General features: G+C 43.0%; 1 protein-coding gene across 1 annotated transcript in view; it reads right to left on the bottom strand.

Moving 5' to 3' along the window:
• The window catches only part of DAW1 (dynein assembly factor with WD repeats 1), a 103638-nt gene that overhangs the window by 54685 nt on the left and 27699 nt on the right, over positions 1–21254 (bottom strand). Inside the window, exons 4-7 of the mRNA XM_068280528.1 lie at positions 20972–21030; positions 16161–16283; positions 14328–14427; positions 3700–3807 (exon numbers count right to left, since the gene is read on the bottom strand). Of these exons, the coding sequence (XP_068136629.1) occupies positions 3700–3807; positions 14328–14427; positions 16161–16283; positions 20972–21030 (390 nt within the window). The remainder of the gene's footprint in view (positions 1–3699; positions 3808–14327; positions 14428–16160; positions 16284–20971; positions 21031–21254) is intronic.

Raw genomic sequence — 21254 nt, 5'->3', positions numbered from 1 at the left:
CTTACTCTAGTACACCTCTTGGACACTGCAACTGTCCTTGGTAGGTTTTGGGGTTCCATATCAATACAGTGCTTGGGGTCTCATGTACAACTCGCACTGGGGCTCCAAGCTCTTTAGTTAGGACACTGCTCATGCTTTAGATGGTACAAAAGCGTACAGTAAGGTGATGGAAACACTAGAACACCTCTGTCCGCTTCTCATAAACACAGCAATGTAACAGGTTGATACACATTGCTGAAAAGTGGACAGAAGCATGCTAGTGTGTTCAGGCCCTAAGGCAGCATCACTGTTACAGTGAAGGACACAATCTCTCTGTACTCATCTGAACCCACAATTAGCTCAAAGAACTGGCTCAGCTTTTCTAAACAGAGAACACTGGCAGCAGTAGGCCATTGGGGACCAGAGAGAATACTTGGAAACAATGGAATCAGTTCAGATTTTTCAATAGATTTTTATGCATAATAAGGGCACATAAAACTAAACTAAAGCCATAAAAAAAGAGATATAAAGATCAAGCCACAAGATTGCTACAGAAAGTAACAGATCTGCACATTTTTCCACAATCTGACACTTTCTTTCAGTGGCATAACAACAATTCATGGGGCCTTCCAGAAAAAAGTTTGATAGGCCCCCCAATGTTCACAGCCCATCCCTTGCCTCTCCCTGCTGCCCTTTAAGGCCTGGGGGCCATCTTAATAGGGCCATAAAATAAGTGTGGCCATCATGATCTTCACACTCCTAACAAGTCTAGCTTACAAAAGCACCTGATCTTCATGATGGTCCTCAGTATCAGAGGAAGGGAGGGTTAGTAGTTGGGGCCCATTACAACTCTAGGACCCCCTGCAGGGGTTGCTCCCCTATAGTTAGGCCCCTGTTTCTTTACATATTACTTAGCTCCCAACTGTCCTTCTTTTGGAGGGACAGTCCCTCTGTCCCCCTTTGTTCCTCATTTGTCCCTCTTTCATGACTGATGTACAGATCTATGTACATTTATGCATTTTTCTACTAAAATATGTGTTTAATTGACTCTAAACTATATTCCCACGCTTTACATTGATATATTTCTTATTTTCAAGTGTTAATATGAAGGAAAACAAACCAAAACAGAAAGGGGACCAGTGTGGTTTGAATTTTAAAACAACGTATTTTACTTAAGAAAGGTTTATGGTATGTGTGATTAGGGGTGTGCTGGGATCGTGATTAGAGGGGCATGGCTTAAGTGTCCCTCTTTCTTTTTTGAAAAACTTGGGATGCCTGATATTATAATACCTAATGTACTGAAGTATATCTGCTTATGATTATGAATGACCATATAAATGGTTGTTACTTTCCTCCAGCAGATGTCTGTATAAGTGAACAGACATTGCTTACCTTCCCTTGCATTCTCTATAGTCCCTGCTGCTATTAATCTTTCACAGATTCCTATACTCCAGACTGCTAAATGTCACCAAAAAGAAAAAAAATAGTTGCCATCTTGAATAATTTAATTCAAAAGCAAGTATTTTAGTAAGAAGGCTTTTTGGTCATTTTCAGCCCCCTTTCACACTCCTAGGAGTTCTGGTTCACCATGAGCTTGCTGGGCAATCTGTATCTGAATAATTTAAAGAGCAACTCCAGTGAAAATAATGTAATAAAATAGTGCTTAATTTTTACAATAATTATGTATAAATGATTTAGTCAGTGTTTGCCCATTTTAAAACCTTTTAAATCCCTAATTTACATTCTGACATTTATTACATGGTGACATTTTTACTGTTGGCAGGTGATGTAGCTGCTGCATGCTTTTTTGGCAGTTGAAAATAGCTGTAGACAGCTATTTCCCACAATGTAGCAAGGTTCACAGACAGGAAACGTACTCAGTACGTACTCAGTATTTCTTTGTGGGAGGGGTTTCACCACAATATCAGCCATACAGCGCCCCCTGATGATCCGTTTGTGAAAAGGAATAGATTTCTCATGTAAAAGGGGTATCAGCTACTGAATGGGATAAAGTTCAATTCTTGGTCAGAGTTTCTCTTTAATGCATTCCACTACCGGTATATACAGTATGTCATTACAGTTCCTCTTTAATACATTTCTCTGCATTTTCAAGTTCAAACATGTATCTCTTTCAGGTTTTCACTATGGAAAATGTGTGTGAAAAATGCAGCAATTTATTAAAGCATGAGTGACTGTGTAAAGCAGCGCACTGCGCCAGGTGGGACTGTGCAGAGTGTTTTATGAGACAGTACAGAGATAGCCGGTATAATTGTGCTTTTAAATCCTGGGTCAGCAGGGAGCAAGGTGACCTGGCAGGGATGGCTCTGACACATCCATCTCTCCTCTCTGATAGAGGTGAACAGTGGGTGCAGTATAGCTATAAACCTCCATCCAAGTATCACTCCAAGACAGAATAGAGCAAGCAATTATTAAGCTGATCTAATGGAAGTTGTAAATAACAAAACACATTCTGGTGCCCGAGATAATAAAAACTGCCGGCAAACATAATGTCATTATTTAAGGCATTGTACTGTGAATTAGATCACATTTTTAGGTCTAGACTTGACCTTTGCAATAAACAGATATTGCAAGTCTCTCAACATCGGTCTCAGCATCTAAAAATCCAACCCCAGTGTCAGATCTCTGCCAGGAACAGCGCACACACAGGTTTAAACAAACGCTTAATTTTTACAACAGAGCCACATGGGTATCTGTTTCTGAACTTACTTTAGAGAAATAAAGCTGCACGCCTACAGAAGGCAAACATCCTGAATGCTTCAGGTGACCATTAATGATGGTGCCCAATCAAATGGGGCTGCCATGAATCTCAGGAGTTAGCTTGACCAAGCCCCATACTGTGTCCATGTCCCGTACATCTGTAATGGTTCTGATGCCTGTAGGCAGTTCCACGACCAGCACAGGAGTTTCAATACAATGTTTTTTTAATTAACAAAACATTGGTGAATATACAGCCAATTCAGTCCATTTTAGACCAAGGGACTGAATTGGCTGTGTTATTCACTGATGTGTTTTTAATAAATTGCAACTCCTGTGCTGATCGTGGAATGGTCTACAAGTAACAAGTCTGGCTGTGTGTTATGGACTGGACCACTGCACGGAGACCCTTTGTTTGGACAGGTGTACTATACACATTGTGCAAAAGAAGGTTGCCATAAGACTACCATGCTAATATGGTTGCTTGTGAGAGTCTTCATTGGAAATGAGTGAACATAGTACAGGAAAAAAACCAAAAACGCATGTCTCAGTTCTGTGGGATTCTAGGAAATGTCCAGGTCTCTTCTTATGCGAAGACGCGGGCTGTGTGCCAGGCTAATGATAACAGGCAAGAATTCAAGACTTCTCATACCCCATCATGGCCTAAATGACATCTCATGGAATGCTTTTTCCAGACAAATCCCATTTTCTTATCATGTGGACATAAGAAGGTCTTCACCTTTACCATTGGTGGTAGCAATCATTCCACTGAGTAATGCTGGGAATACACTGAGTTTTTTTGGCAGATAGATGTCTCGAAAGATCATTTCCGACAGGTCAGATCTGTTTTTTTGATCGTTTTACTGATCAATTCTCTCATAGAAGTGAATGGATATCGATCGGAAGAACAATCGGACAGTAAATCTGGCGAAAAAACTGTATTCCTAGCATACAGGTATCCCATTATGAATAGTCAGGAAGAAGTTTCATTCCATAACAACTCACACTCAAGGTGAGGGCCTCTTCTCCACTCTTTATGTCCCATAGCTTTGCTGTGGTATCCATACTTCCAGTGGCCACAAGGGTGCTCTGAGGGTTGAATGCTAAGCAAACCTGAAAATATAAAGTATTACAGATAACAATGTGAATAAATGCCACTTGCCCTCAAACTTCTTTCCAGATATTAACAATGCTTGTTTAGTAATGAAGAAAGTCAAAAGCAAAAACATTCAATGCCATGAAGAGCATTATGTATGTACATATGTAAATGCAGATGCACGGTAATTAAGGGGAAAGAATATTTTTATGGTATTTAACTGATATTAAAAACAACCAGATGGTAAAAACAATAGAACTATGTGTATATGGATCTTTGACTACAACCTGAGCTTAAGGTGAAAAAAAAGGTCCACGTACACCTACAAAAATTACAGTAATACTCCATTCAAACTGTAACCAATCTGCAATAAAACCAATGTAAAAGCCCAACTAAAACCAAAATTAAGCGCAATGTATATTTTAAAAGCAGCCATGCTGATTTGTGTAAATTATAAGTATTACCTTTGGAACTAAAAACTTTTAAAGTTCAAAAATCCCTTGCGAGGCTGCATTTCCCTGCAACCATGCATGTGTATTTAAGATCTCTCAATCGTATGCGTTTCTGTTAGTATAGCTGAAACCCTAAAGGACGCGTACGTTAAAAAGGGGCGATGGGAAAAAAGGGCGCCGGGTTTTTAACGATAAACATGGATTACGTTTAAAAATGTATTTCGTTTAAAAGTAATGTTTTTAAACGTTATAAATCATTAAATAATGTGTATTAAATCGGCAATTGTAAAAACGTTAATCTTTCGTTTAAATAATGAAACGCATAATAACATTTAAAAAAAAATTACTAAGTAACCCTCCCTGTACCTACCCCTAACCCCTAGACCCCCCTGTTAGTGCCTAAACCTAAGACTCCCCTGTTGGTGCCTAAACCTAAGACCCCCCTGTTAGTGCCTAAACCTAAGACCCCCCTGTTGGTGCCTAAACCTAAGACCCCCCTGTTGGTGCCTAAACCTAAGACCCCCTGTTGGTGCCTAAACCTAAGACCCCCCTGTTAGTGCCTAAACCTAAGACCCCCCTGTTGGTGCCTAAACCTAAGACCCCCTGTTGGTGCCTAAACCTAAGACCCCCCTGTTGGTGCCTAAACCTAAGACCCCCCCTGTAATTTTTTTCGTTTAAAAATAATGTAAAAAAAAAAGTAATGTTTTTCGTTTAAAAATAATGTTTGGGAAAAATATTGTACTGGTTTTCGTTTAAAAATAATATTTAAACATGTATAAATCATTAAATAATGTGTAATCATGAGAAACAGTAATAAAACATTAAGTCTCCGGGCGCCGCTTTTAAAACGTTAGTTTTCTCCGGCGCCCTTTTTTCCTACCGGGCACCCATTAAACGATATTTATTATAGAAGTGAATGGCGGCGCCCGATTTGTCCACTAGCCTCAGGCGCCCGAATTTACTGTTGAAGATGAACAACTGTATTTATCCTCCTCCTAAAATTGACTTTTTAAGATATTCCACAGTTTTATTTTATATTTAAATCTACTTAAGTTTTTGCACCCTATAATTTGCCTAAATTGCGTTATATGTGCAATACCCATGTGCCCGGTAAGGCAATTTATGCAAAATCAGGGTTATTTAATTTGTGTGGATTAAGGTAAATGTCAAATGCATGAGTGGCTGCACAGAGTGCACAAAACGGCCCAAATGGAGGAAATGATGCTCCTCTCACAGGACAGACCAGTTTACATATACATGGGCAAACTGGGAATTGTTTAAATATTCTGAAGAGTACAAAACTGAACGCCTGAGGCTTCTGCTACTAAATGGCTAAAGAGTTTACTATGTATTCTTATGATGAGGATGCTTGCCTTTTCTTTCTTCCCTTACCCCCTCTCCCTTTCCATTTTACTTCATTCTCTCTTCCTTCTTCCTTTCTCTTTTCTTCTTTCTTTCTCCTTCACCTCCCTACTCTCCTTTCTCCTCCCTGAAATGATGGTTATTTGCTCCAAATACAGTCTATGACTCAACATAAATCACCATTTCTCAGAGATATGCCTGAAATGATTTTACCACTTGAGGACCGCAGTGTTAAACCCCCCTAAAGACCAGACCATTTTTCTCAAAAAGGGCCACTGCGGCTTTAACACAGCACACAAGTGATCCCCCCTTTCTCCCCAGCAACAGAGCTCTCTGTTGGTGGGGTCTGATTGCTCCCCCAATGGTTTTTTGTTTTTTTTTATAAATATTTCTTTGTTTTATTCTCCACATGCCTTATTGGTTGGTTGCCTACCAAAGCAACCTACTTTTGTGAGTACTATTTACCTACTCTAGCTCCATTTTCAATACATGCTACACTATCCGGGCTCCTGTTGTTTCTGAGTTTATTTTTTAAGGTACATCCTATCTCTTAAAGTAAACCAGAGTGGGAGAAAAAAGAAGATTTGATACTCACCCAATGCTTCCTCCTGCAGCATAAACACGTCTAAGTCCCACGCCGTCCTCCCACGGTCTGCTGTTCAGCTGCGATCAGCCCCGGTAACAGGCTCAGTTGCGTCAGTCTGGGTCTACTGCACGTGCACGGGAGGTCTGCTCATGTGCAGAAGACAGAGACTGGATCCGACTGAACAAGTTACCGGCAGGAATGGGCTTTCAAGTAGAGTACTACTCGAATTCGGGATTCAAATTAAGTCTAATGACTTCATGTGTGACCGTAGGATAAGGGGGTTAACTTACCCAGAAGTATTCGGGACATCTGTGTTTCATTACGCGTCATAGGCGTAATGAAAGCCGCGTTCCAAGACACTACCGCGCTTCCTCTTTCAAGGGAGGAGGAGGAAGCGCGGTAGTGAGTCTTGGAATGTGGCTTTCATTACACCTATGACACGTAATGAAACACAGATGTCCCGAAGACTTCTGGGTAAGTTAACCCCCCTAATACCGCGGTCACACGTGAAGTCATTAGACTTCACTTGAATTCCGAATTCGAGTAGTACTCTACTCGAAAGCCCATGTCTGGCTACCGGGGGTGAACGGCAGACTGCGGGAAGATAGCGTGGGACGTGTTTATGCTGCAGGAGGAAGCTGCTGGTGAGTATGAAATCTTTTTTCCGCAGCTCTGATATACTAAGAAGAATATGGAGGCTGCCATATTTATTTTCTTTTAAACAATACCAGTTGCCTGTCAGCCCTGTTGGTCTATGTGGCTGCAGTAGTATCTGAAGTACACAAGAAACAAGTATGCATATAACCTTGTCAGATTGGACAATAATGTCAGAAACACCTGATCTGCTGCATGCTTGTTCAGGGTCTATGGCTAAAAGTATTAGAGGCTGCAGATCAGAATCATCAGAATCAGAATCATTTTTATTATTGCCAAGCACGACTGGGCCATGCTCGGAATTGGGTCTGGCAGAGAGCAGGGCTAAGGCCCCGTTCACACTGCACGCGTTTCCAGCCGCGTTTTGGAAACGCGTGCAGGTGGCCGACACGCACGATATCAGACATTGCATATAGTGCAATGTCTGATGTTCACACTGCATGCATTCCGGACTTGTGCGGTCCGGGAACGCATGCTGCACGCATTTTTTGTAAAAACGCGTGGCTGTCCCATTCACTTTTCAGTGATGGGATCAGCCACGCAACGCACACAAACGCGGATGACGTGCGGTTGCATGCGTTGCGTTCCGCATGCGTGGCCATCCGCGTTTGTGATGTGAACGGGGCCTAAAGGAACAGTAAGGGAACACAATGGAGATAACAGAAGATAACATGGTAGTATGCAACCAACAAATACAATACAGCAATTTCATAACAAAAACATTTACACAAAGAAAGAAATATGGAGTTCTGTGATGTATACATCCTTAAGACCATTCCAGCAGGTAGAGGGAGAATGAGCTAAGGAGGGGGGGGGGGGGGGGGGTGTGGGGGGGTAGTGGAGGTGGGGGATGGGAGCGAGTCAAGAGAGTTCATTGATGTGACCGCTGAGGGGAAGAAGCTGTTCCTGTGCCTTGAGGTCCTGGTATAGATGGACCGATATCTCAGGACTGAATGGAGGCAACTGAAGAAGCGGGAGCTCGGGTGAGAGGGATAATTTGCAATACGCAAAGCTTTGGAGCACAGTCGGCTGTCATAGAGGAGATCCAGAGAGTGCAGTGGTTTACCGATTTCTCTGCTGATCTGATGACTCTGTAGTTTGTGTCTGTCACTGGCGGAGGAGCCAGCGTGCCAGACCAGGATAGAGGAACAGAGGACAGATTCGATTGTGGCCGAGTAGAAGCTTGTCAGAAGTTTCTGGTCCATACCGAACTTCCTCAGTTGGCAGAGGAACAATAGTCTCTGCTGGGCTTTCCTCTGGGTGGAGGTGGTGTTGGCCTTCCACCTCAGGTCGTTGGAGATGGTTGTGCCCAGGAGACGAGAGCAGGGGACTCGTGCAACCTCTGTGCCTTCTATGTAGATTGGGGGTGGAGTGGGGGCACGCTTTCTATAGTCAATGATCATCTCAACAATTTTTGCGGTGTTGAGGACCAGCCCATTCTCTCTGCACCAGTTGCAAATTCTTCCAATCTGATGGAGGTATGCCTCCTTATCGTTATTGGCGATGAGGCCAACAATGGTGGTGTCGTCGGCAAATTTGATAATTCTGGCAGAGCTATCCGTGGATCTGCAGTTGTTTTTAAACAGAGAGAACAGGATCGGTAACAGGACACAGCCTTGAGGGGCCCCTGTGTTGGTGGTCCTTGGTTGAGAGAGGATAGCACCTAGCTTGACGACCTGGGATCTGTTTGTGAGGAACTCAGTGATCCATAGGTGCAGGGTGGGGTGGATTTTGAGCGCAGCAAGGTTCGCCTAAAGTATTTGTGGGCCAATGGTGTTAAACGCCGAGCTGAAGGCGAGGAGGAGGATCCTGGTGTATGAGTTTGGTCTATCCAGGTGCTCATGGACTGACTCCAGGCAGAGTTAATGGCGTCATCAGTGGACCGGTTGGCTCTGTACACAAACTGGAGCGGGTCCAGCAGGGGCTCTGTGGAGACTTTTAGGAGGGGCATAACCATGCTTTCAAAAGTTTTCATGATGACAGATGTGAGAGCCACAGGTCTGAAGTTGAGGTCGGTGACTCCCTGCTTTTTGGGGACAGGGATGATGGTCGACCTCTTAAAGCATGCAGGGACTTTGCCTTCCTGAAGGGATCTGGTGAAGACGGAGGAGAGAATAGAAGCTAGTTGATGTGCACAGGTCTAAAGGCATGCTGGCGACACTCTGTCTGGGCCTGAGGCTTTCCTAGCATTTAGCTTTGACAGGTGCCGCAGTGTCACCCACGTTCACAGCCAGAGAGGGTGAGCTTGGACAGGGAACAGATAGGGTGGAGGAGGGAGCAGTCCCCTCCAAGAGCCCTGCAGATGCTGCTTGGTTCTCAAATCTGCAGTAAAAGTCACTGAGGTTCTCAGCGAGCTCAGAACTGGGAGTTGCATGTTGAGGGGAAGGCTTATAGTTGGTGGCGGCCTTGAGCCCTTCCCAGACAGCTTGCGAGTCAGAGGAGAGGTTCTGCTTCAGCTTTCCTGCAGAAGTCTTTTTGGCAGATCTCAGTTCCCTGTTCAGGTTGTTTTTTTGCCCTTCTATAGTGCTCCTGGTTACCAGCCTTGTGCGCAGCTTCTTTGCATCTCCGCAGATGTTGTAGTTTCTTGGTGAACCATGGTTTGTTGTTTGGGTAAAGTTTAAAGGATTTTGTTGGTATACACAGGTCCTCACAGAAGCCGATATATGATGAAACGTTGTCCGCCCACTCATCCAGGTTTGGTGCTTTCAGGGCCTCCCCGTCTGTACATTTGAAGCAGGATTGAAGTTGTAGCTTGGCCTCACTTGACCATACTTTGGCGGTTTTGCAGTTTCCAGGTGCCTCTTATAGGTGGGTATCAGGTGGATGAGGCAGTGATCAGATGAGCCTAGTGCTGCCCACGGAACGGCCTTGTATGCATCTTTCAGGACCGTTTAGCAGTGGTCGAGGGTGTTAGCGCTCCTAGTGGGGCATGTAATGTGCTGATGGAAGCGTGGTAACTCTTGGTGGAGGTTGGCCCTGTTAAAGTGCCCCAATATAATGAACAGTGAGTCTGGGAGGGACGTCTCCCACTGCGTGATGGTGTCGCTGAGAATGTGCGGGGTGGCTTTGACCTCGGCATCCGGAGGAATGTATACGCCAACAAGGACGTAGGAGGAGAACTCTCTGGGTGAGTATTGTGGTCTGCAGTTTACAAGAAGAATCTCAAGTTCTTGGGAGCAACTCTTGGCAAGTATGGAGGTATTTGAGCACCAGGTGGAGCTGACGTAAAAACAGATGCCGCCCTCTTCCATTTTTCCCAAGAGGGTGCTGTCGTGGTCTGCTCAGATGAGGTTGAATCCTGAGAGCTGAAGGGCGCCATCAGGGATGCCGTTGTGAAGTCACGTTTCTGTGAAGCAGAAACGTGGATAGCCAGGGCAGGATAGCCAGGCAACTGGTATTGTTTAAAAGGAAATAAATATGATACAGTTGTCCATTAAAATGTCAGAAACAAAATAAAACACTAGCCTTAAAGGTGTTCAGAAGGCGGTACTGCTGAACCTCTCCTGTAACCATCTTCCAAATACCATTACATGTCTTTGGCAACTCAGCAAGTGATGCAGTCTGGTCTCAGTCTATTTGTTTTTGGAATTTGCCACAAATAGAACACACAAAGCTGAACAATTTTGTATTCATCTACTGTAGTTTTGAATCATATATGTCATGCTAACAGAGGAGCCGCTGCACTGATTTAGATTACGCCTACATAAAACATTTTCCACATCTGCATAATGAATAGGAAAGAAATGGAGAGCTGTCACAGGGGCTAGTGGCGATAATCACTCTGTGCCGCTTACAGCAGCAGTCTTTCTGCAGGTGGCGTGAGCAGCGGATTTCACAAAGCACAGAGCATATTATCTGTCAAATAATGCATCGTCCCACAGACAGCAGACACAAGAGACTCAGAGAGCAGTCTCTACACAGGACTCTATTACAGGGCTTGTCTACAGAGGCAGCAGATTAATGTGTGCCTGACAAACATTTCTTACATCATCCCAGACATGAAATATCAAAGGATTACCATTATAAATTCAGACCACCTGCTTTGGAGGCCTGAAACAGCTTCTTATACCTTATTTATTAATCTCCAGTATTTATACAGAATACAGTGCCAGCACATTACACAACACTTCACACAGAAGCATTCACATCTGTTCCTCATAGAGCTCCTAATCTATCTCTCAGGTAATCAAGTGAAATCTCAGTCTATCACAGCTCCGCCCACCTAATGTAGCATTTTAGAAGGGATGTCACTTCTTTTCACTTGATACAAACAATGCAAATACAGCGATGAGACACTATTGCATGAGCTAGCATAAAAAGCTGTGGCCCAGAGGGGGAAAGGGACCTTCTGGACACACCCTAGGGGCCCTTTCACGGCAGCCCCAGCAAACGCGTCTCTGCAGGTGGGATGATGCTTGCAAGAGGTAGGATTTCTTTCCTTTGGGAGGCAACTGTGGATGGCTTTCCCAGGTGGTAGGGAGACTGTCTGCTTTGCCCTCTCTCCCCACCCGGGGTGCAGCTGCAGGTGGCACATTCCAGGCAATGAGTGTGCTTGGGGCACTGCTTGTACTTCTTCCCTTTCCTGGGGACTCAAGGAGGCCTACAGGTGGCCTATAGCGCCACTGTTAACACGTCAGCATTTTTATGTGGACTAAAGTCTCTTAGTGAGAGGAAGAGATAGTGTAGTTGGTTAAGGTGACCATACATCATGTGATCTGCCACTATCGACCAGCAGATCCCTCACTGATCTAATCTGATCATAGAAAGATCTATTGCCTGCCCACACACTGCAGACAGATTTTCAATAGATTTCAGCATAAAATCTTTTGGAAATCATCCCTGCCTGTTGAGACTGTCAACGTTTGTAGAACGCGTATAAATTCAAAGAAATGCAAGTTGAAAAATGCATGCATTTTTCTTGCTTTCGAATGCATTTTCGAACGCAACGTGACCCAGGAAAAAAAAAAAGTATTATGGGAACCACAGAGGGAAGCGTACACTAAAAACGCAATAGTACGCGTTTTTAATACGCGTCCATAGACTTTCATTGCGTCCGTTTCTATGCGTGATGCACAGAACTGCGTGCAGCAATGCGGATGATAAACGTATGCGTCTCATACGCATACATGTGAACGAGGCCATTCGAAAACATTAATAGCCGTTTCTATGCGGAAAGTCTGCCTGTACGCGTTCTGGAAAAACGGCTGGGAACGCACATAGTCTGAACAGGCCCTTTTGAATACAACCCGTGCGAGAAAAAGTGGATGGGTCACATGAATTTTGAAATGGCAGAACATCTTGCTGGGGTCCTTCCAGCCTGGGATACGCCAAGTACTTTAAAACAGAACAAATAACTAAGACAAACACTGCACTGTTTCCGGTTGGTAAGTTTCCTGTCAGATCAGCTTCAGACCATTACAAATGTATCATTTCTGACTAGCTCTCTCAGAAGTTGTAGTGTAAAGTTATCCAAGTAACTCTAACACCATATGTCTCGGTATTTAGGAATTACTCTATACTAGCATATTGCAATCAATACTGTGGAAATATATGAAATGAGAATAGGGGATACTGCATAAATGTACATGGCAACAGGAGTACAAAGGGATCATAATATACATCCAGTAATAAAGAATAACCCAGCTGTGGCCTTCTTGTGAAATACAAAAGGATCTTTAGCAGATATCAAAGCCATTAAACTAAACAATCACACTGTTCAATTAAAACAGCTCACAATAAAAGATCTACAATGGATGGATTTTCCTGTGTACAGCTCATACCAAATCTCATGTATGAACTGCCATTAAATAGCTGGAAAGGGGAAATAACTATGATATAAATCAAGATTTAAACATTTATTATGACAATATTGAACATTAACGGCCATGTGACGTCACACACTCACCACATGCTATGTGTCGGCTGCATTTATTGGGCAATGGAAGAGGGGCAGATTCTTAAGACAGACAGGCACCGTGACACAAGTCAGGTAATGTATGATCGCACACATACATGTATGCTTATTCACTGGGGGAACAGTGCCTGGGGTTTCGTCACGTTCATCCCAATATCTCTCACCGTTACTGTTGCGCACCCAATAGACCACGATGGCCCAACATCTGGCAGCATGTCCAATTGACACACTCGGCCTGAAATTGGTTGTATCGTCAATCGGGCATGCACTTGGCAGCACTGATTTGAATCCGGTGGTCACTCGGCCGCCAAGTCACTAGATGTATGGATACCTTACCAGTAAAAACCTCTCCTGGAATTTATAGCATATAGCACAACTCATAAACTGGACATAAGACTTCTGTTACTAAGCAAGAAAGATTACCAATTCTCATTCAGCTACTGTCCTATGTACACTGAGCCTCCATTGAAGAATTACCATCAGCGGTACCTGATGTTTTTAAGATACTGACAAATAACTTTCAGCTCTACTTGTATCAGTAGCATCTCATACTGAAGAAGATATGGCAGATAAATAAAACATTTTAAATCTGCATTTCAAAAGAAATTTTACATCTGCATTTCAAAAATGTTCAGTTGACTTAAAAAGTTGTCTAAACAGCTGGCAACAAAAGTGCGTAAACCCTTAAGTGAAGAATGTCAGAATTGTGACCAAAGTGTTAATATTTTGTATGTCAACCATTATTTTCCAGCACTACCTTAACTCTCCTGGGCATGGAATTCACTTCCAATCATCCATGACAAAGCTGGTGGATGTTAGAGACCTTGTGCTCCTCCACCTTCGTTTGAAGATGCCCCATAGATGCTGAATAGGGTTTAGGTCTGGAGGCATGCTCGGCCAGTCTATGGTCAGTTTCTTTAGCAGGGCAGTGGTCGTCTTGGAGGTGTGTTTGGGGCCAGTATGTTGGAATATTGCCCTGCTGCCCAGTTTCCAAAGGGAGGGGATCATTCTCTGCTTCAGTAAGTCACAGTACATGTTGGCATTCATGGTTCCCTCAATGAACTGTTGCTCCCCAATGCTGGCAGCCTTCATGCAACCTCGAACAATGACACTCCCACCACCATGCTTGACGGTAGGCAAGACACACTCGTGTTTGTACTCCTCCCGTGATTGCCACCACACATGCTTGACACAATCTAAACCAAATAAGATTATCTTGGTCTCATCAGACTTCAGGACATGGTTCCAGTAATCCATGCCCTTAGTCTGCTTGTCTTCAATGAACTATTTGTTAGCAGGCTGACTCCCCATCCCTTCAACTTCAGCAACAACCTACCACCACTACATATTGGATAGAGTCCAGCAGAAAAAAAACATCCTGTCTATGGCCATGTTAACATATATGAGTAGTAAGTTATCAAGTGAGTCAACTCTTCAGCCACAAAATAAAACCAGTATATTACATAGGTGCTGGCTTAGGCTTTAAAGAAAAAGCCAACTGTGCGGGACGAGGAAAAGAGAGATTTGGATAAGGTAGTCATTTATCAGTAATAACAGAAGTTTACTTACGATTTCTGCAGTGTGTCCCTTGAAGGTGTGGTAACATTTTCCTGTCTCTGAACTCCACAGCTTGCAGGTTTTATCAAAAGATCCCGTCGCTATTTTATCTCTGTTGATAGAGTGAGATTGATTTCTCAGTCTTGCATTTACAGTAGCTTTAAGAATAACTTTTTGATTATCAATACAAATATTTTAACAAAAAGTTTTGATTGTAGATAGTGAAATAAGAGGAAGACCTCTTTTGCCATGAGCAATGACAAAATAGCTAGATTTACAGAACTTTATTTTTCTTTACCTTATTCCTAGGACCTGGAACTACTGTATATATCAGAATCAATTTATTTTCGCCAAGTAAGTTTGCACCTACAAGGAATTTGTCTTGGCAGTTGCTTAACAAACACAAAAAAAAACAATACAAGGACAGACAGTGTGAATATTACAAGTTAAGGACATTATAAGTATAGTGGCAGTAAGCAATGTGAGGATTGTTCATTTACAGTTCTGTGTTGATTACTATCAGTCCTAGCAGCTCTAACGTGGTTCAGCATTAAGTATGGCTACCGCTTGAGGAAAAAAACTGTTCCTGTGTCTAGAGGTTTTGGTAGCGATTGACCGGAATCTTACTCCTGATTGACCGTAACTCTGTCTGATAATACTTTAAAAAAAATATATATACAAACCAAGACAGAGTCACACTACTTAAAGCTACAAGAGTCTTTTAAAACACACTCCGAACTGAGGATGGAGAACAGACATCTTGCTAAAATTTCACAGTCTCACAGCCCTTCTATAACAGGGGTGGGAAAACTTGTTGACCTGTGAGCCACATAGAAATCTTAAATGTGACAGAAGGGCTGGATCAGTGCAGGTAGCCGACACACTCACTCCCATCTGATGTTAGCAGTAGCACCTGAAAAGAAATGTACTCACCTAGCCGGTGACTCCTCTCTCGGCTTCTAGCATCGCTCCCTGATCTTCATTGCAGAAAGTTCAGCTGCAAATCTCCCGCCCTGTCAAGGCAGAGCAGGGCTACAAGAAAATGGTGGCAGGAGCTTAGCACTAGAGACAGTAACCTTTCTGCCAGAATACAGACTCCTGCAGCCTAGAACAGGTGAGCTGTGACCAGTGACCTAGCGTGTCTGTTGGACGCCGCAAGCCAGTTCGCCTGTTGGGGGGGCACAATCCGGCACTGCATAGGCAGGCCAGATTAAATAGCATAGTGTGCTATAGTATGCCCGCCTAATTAGAGTTCAGGAGAGCTGCTGATACATTCTGACAGCTTCAGCTGCATAAGTAAAGCGCTGATTTATTAGCTTTTGCAATAGCAATGAATAAAAAAAAAAAAATTGAACACAGACCATATGTACATGTTTATCTGATCATGTTACTTCAAGTACACTTTAAATAAATTCAACCAACATAGGTAGCCCGATTTACAATGATAGTGTTAAACAATACTAAGTTCATATATTAAAGAAAAATAAAGTGCAACACAAAAGTGACCACCAAGAGGTGTAACTAGAGGGGCTTTTAAGGAGAAGGCGTTCCAATTATTGTACAACACAGTCACTCTCCTGGTGGGTGGGATACACCATAAGTAATCCGCTATTGTGATATGGAAGCACTAAGCCAAGGAACTGTAATCTCTCATTCTTTCTTTGGACCAGGAAATCAGCCTCACTTTGGCAATCTTATTTCAGGCTTGCATTTCAACAGCAAACTGATTAGCAAATGCCGTTGAATACACTCCCTGATTTGTTACACTATTCCAAGGTTCTATCCAACGATTATCATTCTCATTTTCTTGCTACGTCTTATGAAGCATTTTCTGCCTTCTCTTACCCATAAGGATTATTAAACTGAATGGCATAGACCACATTTCGATGTCCCTCTAGAGTGTGAAGCTCTTCTCCGGATGCTGTGTCCCAAACTTTACAGGTGCGGTCATAACTTCCAGTAATGAAGCTAGAAAAAAATGCAAGAAATGTAATCAAAATAAAAAAAAAATAGAATAAAAAAAAGACTTAATTAAGACACTTGGACATCCAGTTCTAGCAAAGATGCTCGAACAATCACACCTACCGTAGCTGCACCTATTTTTTATTTAAAGTACACAAATGTATAGAGCTAAAATTACCAGGATATAAATTAGCTATGGGATTAGGGAGTCATTCTGTTCATCAGATCATTGAATCAGGGCAAATTGAGGCGCTGCCAGAAGCTAATCCAATAACATTTTTGTTAATGCAAAAAAGTATTTCTTATAATACTAAAGCTTTTTAAAAGATTACCCAAAAGTCTGTCCAAGTGTAATTTTAGTTTTGCTTTATAAAGTGAGCTTGATAGAAGGTTAGCTGTGTTTTACATTCTCAAAGTGCTTAGAAATAAAAATATACTCTAATTGCAGCAATTGCTGCTCCAGCACTCCCTCTCTACTCTTTCTGTAACGGCAGGAGTGCCTGCCAGCTGAGAGATCTTCAGTGAAGGGGAAATGTTACAAGACTGATCACCACAATTACATCAAATTTTATCTTCGAGAACTTTCAGAACATAAAACTCATCTTCCTGACACTCTGAAGTGCACTTTTTCAAGCAAACTAAAGATGGCCATACATTTGTCCAAAACATAGATCCCTCGCAGATTATCATCTGATCAGAAAGCGATCAATCTGATTGAATCCTTCCACACAATGGCCAAAGATTTTTAACCTTTTTGAAACCAATTTATTTAGAGGCTTGCTAGTGTCCAGGCCAATTTAAATTTATCACATTTTTATATTTCTTCTTTGTTACATTTCCGTGCTTCTAATTAGTAATGCAGTAAAATGTATGGCCAATTGTCACTAGACAGCAGTATCAGACAATAAAAGAGGACTTCTGCTTTCAGTTTCTATATTTTATGCTAGTAGAGAGAGATCAAAGCATTCCAAGAATTTACAGCACGAACAGTTCTGCCAACTGAGGTCAAAAACAGTGCACCTATCTCAAACGAGATAACTGTATTGAAGCTGCTAACGGGTTAATAGATTTCAGCATGAATTAATGAATCGATCAACGTTGAACTTTCCAAGGCACAATGCTATGGGCCATTGATCTGCCCAACCCGCTGCCCACACTGGGAAAAGCAGAGAGATGGCTCTCCATGAGCTAGGTAATCTAGGGGGGGGGGGGGGGGGGAAACCTAATATTTTCCCTTACTGATTACCATATCTAATTTGTCCTTTTGGCCACGTTATTCAGGGTTCGGCTATTGCCAGCACCCGAATTATAGTGATTTTGTAGGAACTCCACCTGCGCCACTAAAGCCATAATTAATATTATGGTCTATGGCAGCGCAGTCAGCAGGTGCTGAAAAGACCTGACTCACCGCTGCCTTTCCAACCCTTCCCTCCGGTACAATCAACCGAAAAATCAGACAATTGCATACTGAAACATCGATTTTTAGCAGATTCAATCGAATGAACTAATCAGGCGATTATCGACAGGTAAAAAAAATAAATAAATTGTATAACCACCTTTAATGTTCTACTTAAAAGGCAAACCTAAAATTTGACAAAGTGGGTTTGTTTTACTAATGCCACGGTAGGTGGTCATGCAACCAACAAACTAAACCCCCTTCATTGTCAGACACAGACACACTTGTACAAGTCTGAGATATCTTAAGGGGGTCGATGCACTTGCTGAGAACCAGGGACTGGATGGCTGCATGCTCTGTATACCCAGTGCGTACCCATGTTTAAGTGTACACCCCTGTTTGTCCATATTTTGCACTGCATGGTGCTACAGAATCCTATGGTAGCGGTTTTGGTTCAGGGTTCCTAAGGGCTGGGTTACACCAACTCAGTTGATATCATTTGGAACCCAATGGACAACTGATGTGCAGCCAAGTGAATCAAGTGAGGGGTACACGGTTAACTTGCAATGTATATACATGATTTGTTAAGGACTTTGTTTTGCTAGCGAAAAAGCTATATAACTGAAAATAAACATGAGACTCTGTTCTTCGCTACATTGAAAATGTTCTATGAACTATCTGTACTACACGTACAATTCACTACAGCATTCTTTTTTTCGCTTCAGTGTCACTTTAAATGCTTGTTTTTGGTTTAGGTCCATTTTAAAAGGACAACTGTAGTGAGAGGTATATGGCTGCAATATTTATTTCCTTATAAGCATTACCAATTGCCTGGCAGCCCTGCTGATCCTCTGCCTCTAATACATTTAGCCATAGACCCTTCCTGCGTGCGGAAGAGAAGCATTCCACACTCTCCCTTTGTAGCTGGCTGGGCACTGCGATGACCCAATCCGCACAGCTGAAGCGCTCTCTCCTCAGTGAAGCAGGCAAGCACCATTTTACTTGCCGTTTCTATCACTCCTGTCAGGCTGCAACACGAGGAGTGAAGGGTGACCAGTCAGGTCACTCACTTCCTCCTGGCTTTAGCTGGCTGTCCGTGCGTCTCAGCAGAAAGACGTCAGCCAGCTGCTCTGCACACAGAGAACAGGGAAGTATTGGCGGCAGGAAGGCACACAGGCAGGAGCATTGAATGCAGGGAGCCGTCTGATCTGAGGTCAGACATGGACATACAGATAGCCTGGCACAGAAGCTGTGACCTAAGCCTTAAGGGGCCCATACACTCAGCCGATTTTCTGGCCGACCGATCGATCCCGATCGATCGATCGAAAATCGGTTGGCCAATCGACCGATCGATGGCCGATTTCGATCGATTTCCATGGATTTCCATCGAACTGGCTGGGTGGAAAATGTAGGTCGATCTGATGAGATTGCTTATCAGTTTGCATTGGCCTTAATGGAAATCTGATGGTAAAAAAATGCCATCAGATCGAATTTCAATAGATTTCAAACTGAAATCTATTGGAATTCTATCCTGGTAAAAAATGTTCTAAAAACGCATCAGATAGATCATCAGATGCATTTCTTATCTATATGCTGCCAATCTGACGAGTATATGGGCACCTTTAAGGTCAGTTTCCATCAAGCTGTTCGGTGCTTTCTTTTTTCCTCCCCCTTCATTTCTTTTTAACCCTTGTGAAGGACTGGAGGATACAAAACCTATGGAGTCACAAGAGACAGCATATGTCCACTCAGACCATTACAAAAAAGCTGTTCACATTTACTGTACAGTAAAATAATGCAGCTTTTAAATTTGATCTCACACTTGGGATGAGCGTTCTGCATTCCAAACACTGTTCCCAATAACCTGGAACAGAATGAATTTGGCGCACGGGCGGGCTGCGGCATGGGGGGCTTTTAAGTAACCCTTGACACTTTGAGACTGCCTCCATGGTGTGTTCCAGCTCACAATATTGCTAAGGTGGAATACAATACTAAGGTGGAAGCAGCTGGTGAGCTGGAACGCACCACTGAAGGCAGTGTCAAGGGGTGAGTTAACCTCCCATGCCGGGGTCCACTAAGCTTCAAAATCGTGTTCTGTTCCGAGTTGTTCGGAACAACGTTTGATGCAGAACACGCATCCCTAGATCTCACAGACATGCCACGCTGAGGCTTGTGGTTCCACGTATATTGGAGCTATTAATAAACATCCTTGTAGAAAACCAGACAAATCTAACGCCAAATCGTTGCCTAACCATGATTTAAAGAGAACCCGAGGTGGGATTTAATTATGTTACTGGGGCACAGAGGCTGGTTGTGCACACTAAGACCAGCCTCCGTTGCCCCATGGTGTGCCTCCATGTCCCCCCTGCACGCCGCTATAGCCCCCGCAGTGCTGGCGACATGGAGGCACACCATGGGGCAACGGAGGCTGGTCTTAGTGTGCACAACCAGCCTCTGTGCTCCAGTAACATAATTAAATCCCACCTCGGGTTCTCTTTAACCTTCCTGATCACTATTCACAATTTTTGTTTAATAAGTAAATCTTGTGATTTGAATTATCTGCTTGTTGGTAATATTAGGTTAATTCTGTATGGCGTTGGTAATGTCTGCATATTACTGGTATTGTCTGTGTGTCTATATTACCTTTCATGTTTCTTTTTTCATAAGAAAAATGGGGCATGATTTGTGGAAGTGGTCTGTGCTGGGGAAGGCGGGGCTTAGGGTACCAAAACTTTTTTTATCTATAGACTCCTGACTCCTGAGCTGTAAATTCGACACTGTATATAGCACTGACAGTTTCTGCAGCAGCACTTTACAGAGTACATTGTCCTCAGAGGAGCTCACAGTCTAGTCCTGTCATAGTCTAATATCCTACCATATTTATTATTACGATGTATTTATAGCACTGACATCTTCTGCAGCACTTTACAGAATACAGTCATGTCACTGACTGTCCTCAGAGGAGCTCACACTCTAATCCTACCATAGTCATAGTCTAATGTCCTACCATATTATTATTATGTATTTGTATAGCAGCACTGATGACCATGCTCACATGCTGATGCGGGGCCACGCCCCATTTTTGCGTTTGGCTACCATGGGGGGGGGGGGGGGGGGGGCACGCATAAACTGTCTTTGTCCCCGGGCGCTGAGAGCCCTAGCTACGCCTCTGCGCCTTTGTTCCAACAATACTTTCAGACTTACACATTTACTTAGAACATATAACTAGAAAGCATTGTCCAGTCTGTTGTAACATTCAAACAATTTACAGCTTTAGACAAAAATCAATGGATCTTACCTGGAGCCAGATTTATTAAACGCCACATTGGTAAGAGGTAATATGTGAGCTCGAAGGACCTGAAAAGGAATAAAAACAGCTTGTTAAGCCAATACTGGAACTCTTCACATAAGCTGGAGAAGAGACAGTGAAATACACAAACAGCAGGAGATCCTAGTTAGTTTTTTTTCCGCAGTTGCCTCATGTAGAGACCACAAGCTTCAACTATGCAAATGAGTGAGAGACTGGGATGTAACAAATGATTGCATATTCCACTGCCTTTGCTCTATAATTGTAACCACAA

Source organism: Hyperolius riggenbachi, chromosome 4 (assembly GCF_040937935.1).
Source record: "Hyperolius riggenbachi isolate aHypRig1 chromosome 4, aHypRig1.pri, whole genome shotgun sequence".
NCBI lineage: Eukaryota > Metazoa > Chordata > Amphibia > Anura > Hyperoliidae > Hyperolius > Hyperolius riggenbachi.
Note: the sequence above shows the minus strand (reverse complement) of the source record. Positions and strands in the feature narration are given on the sequence as shown.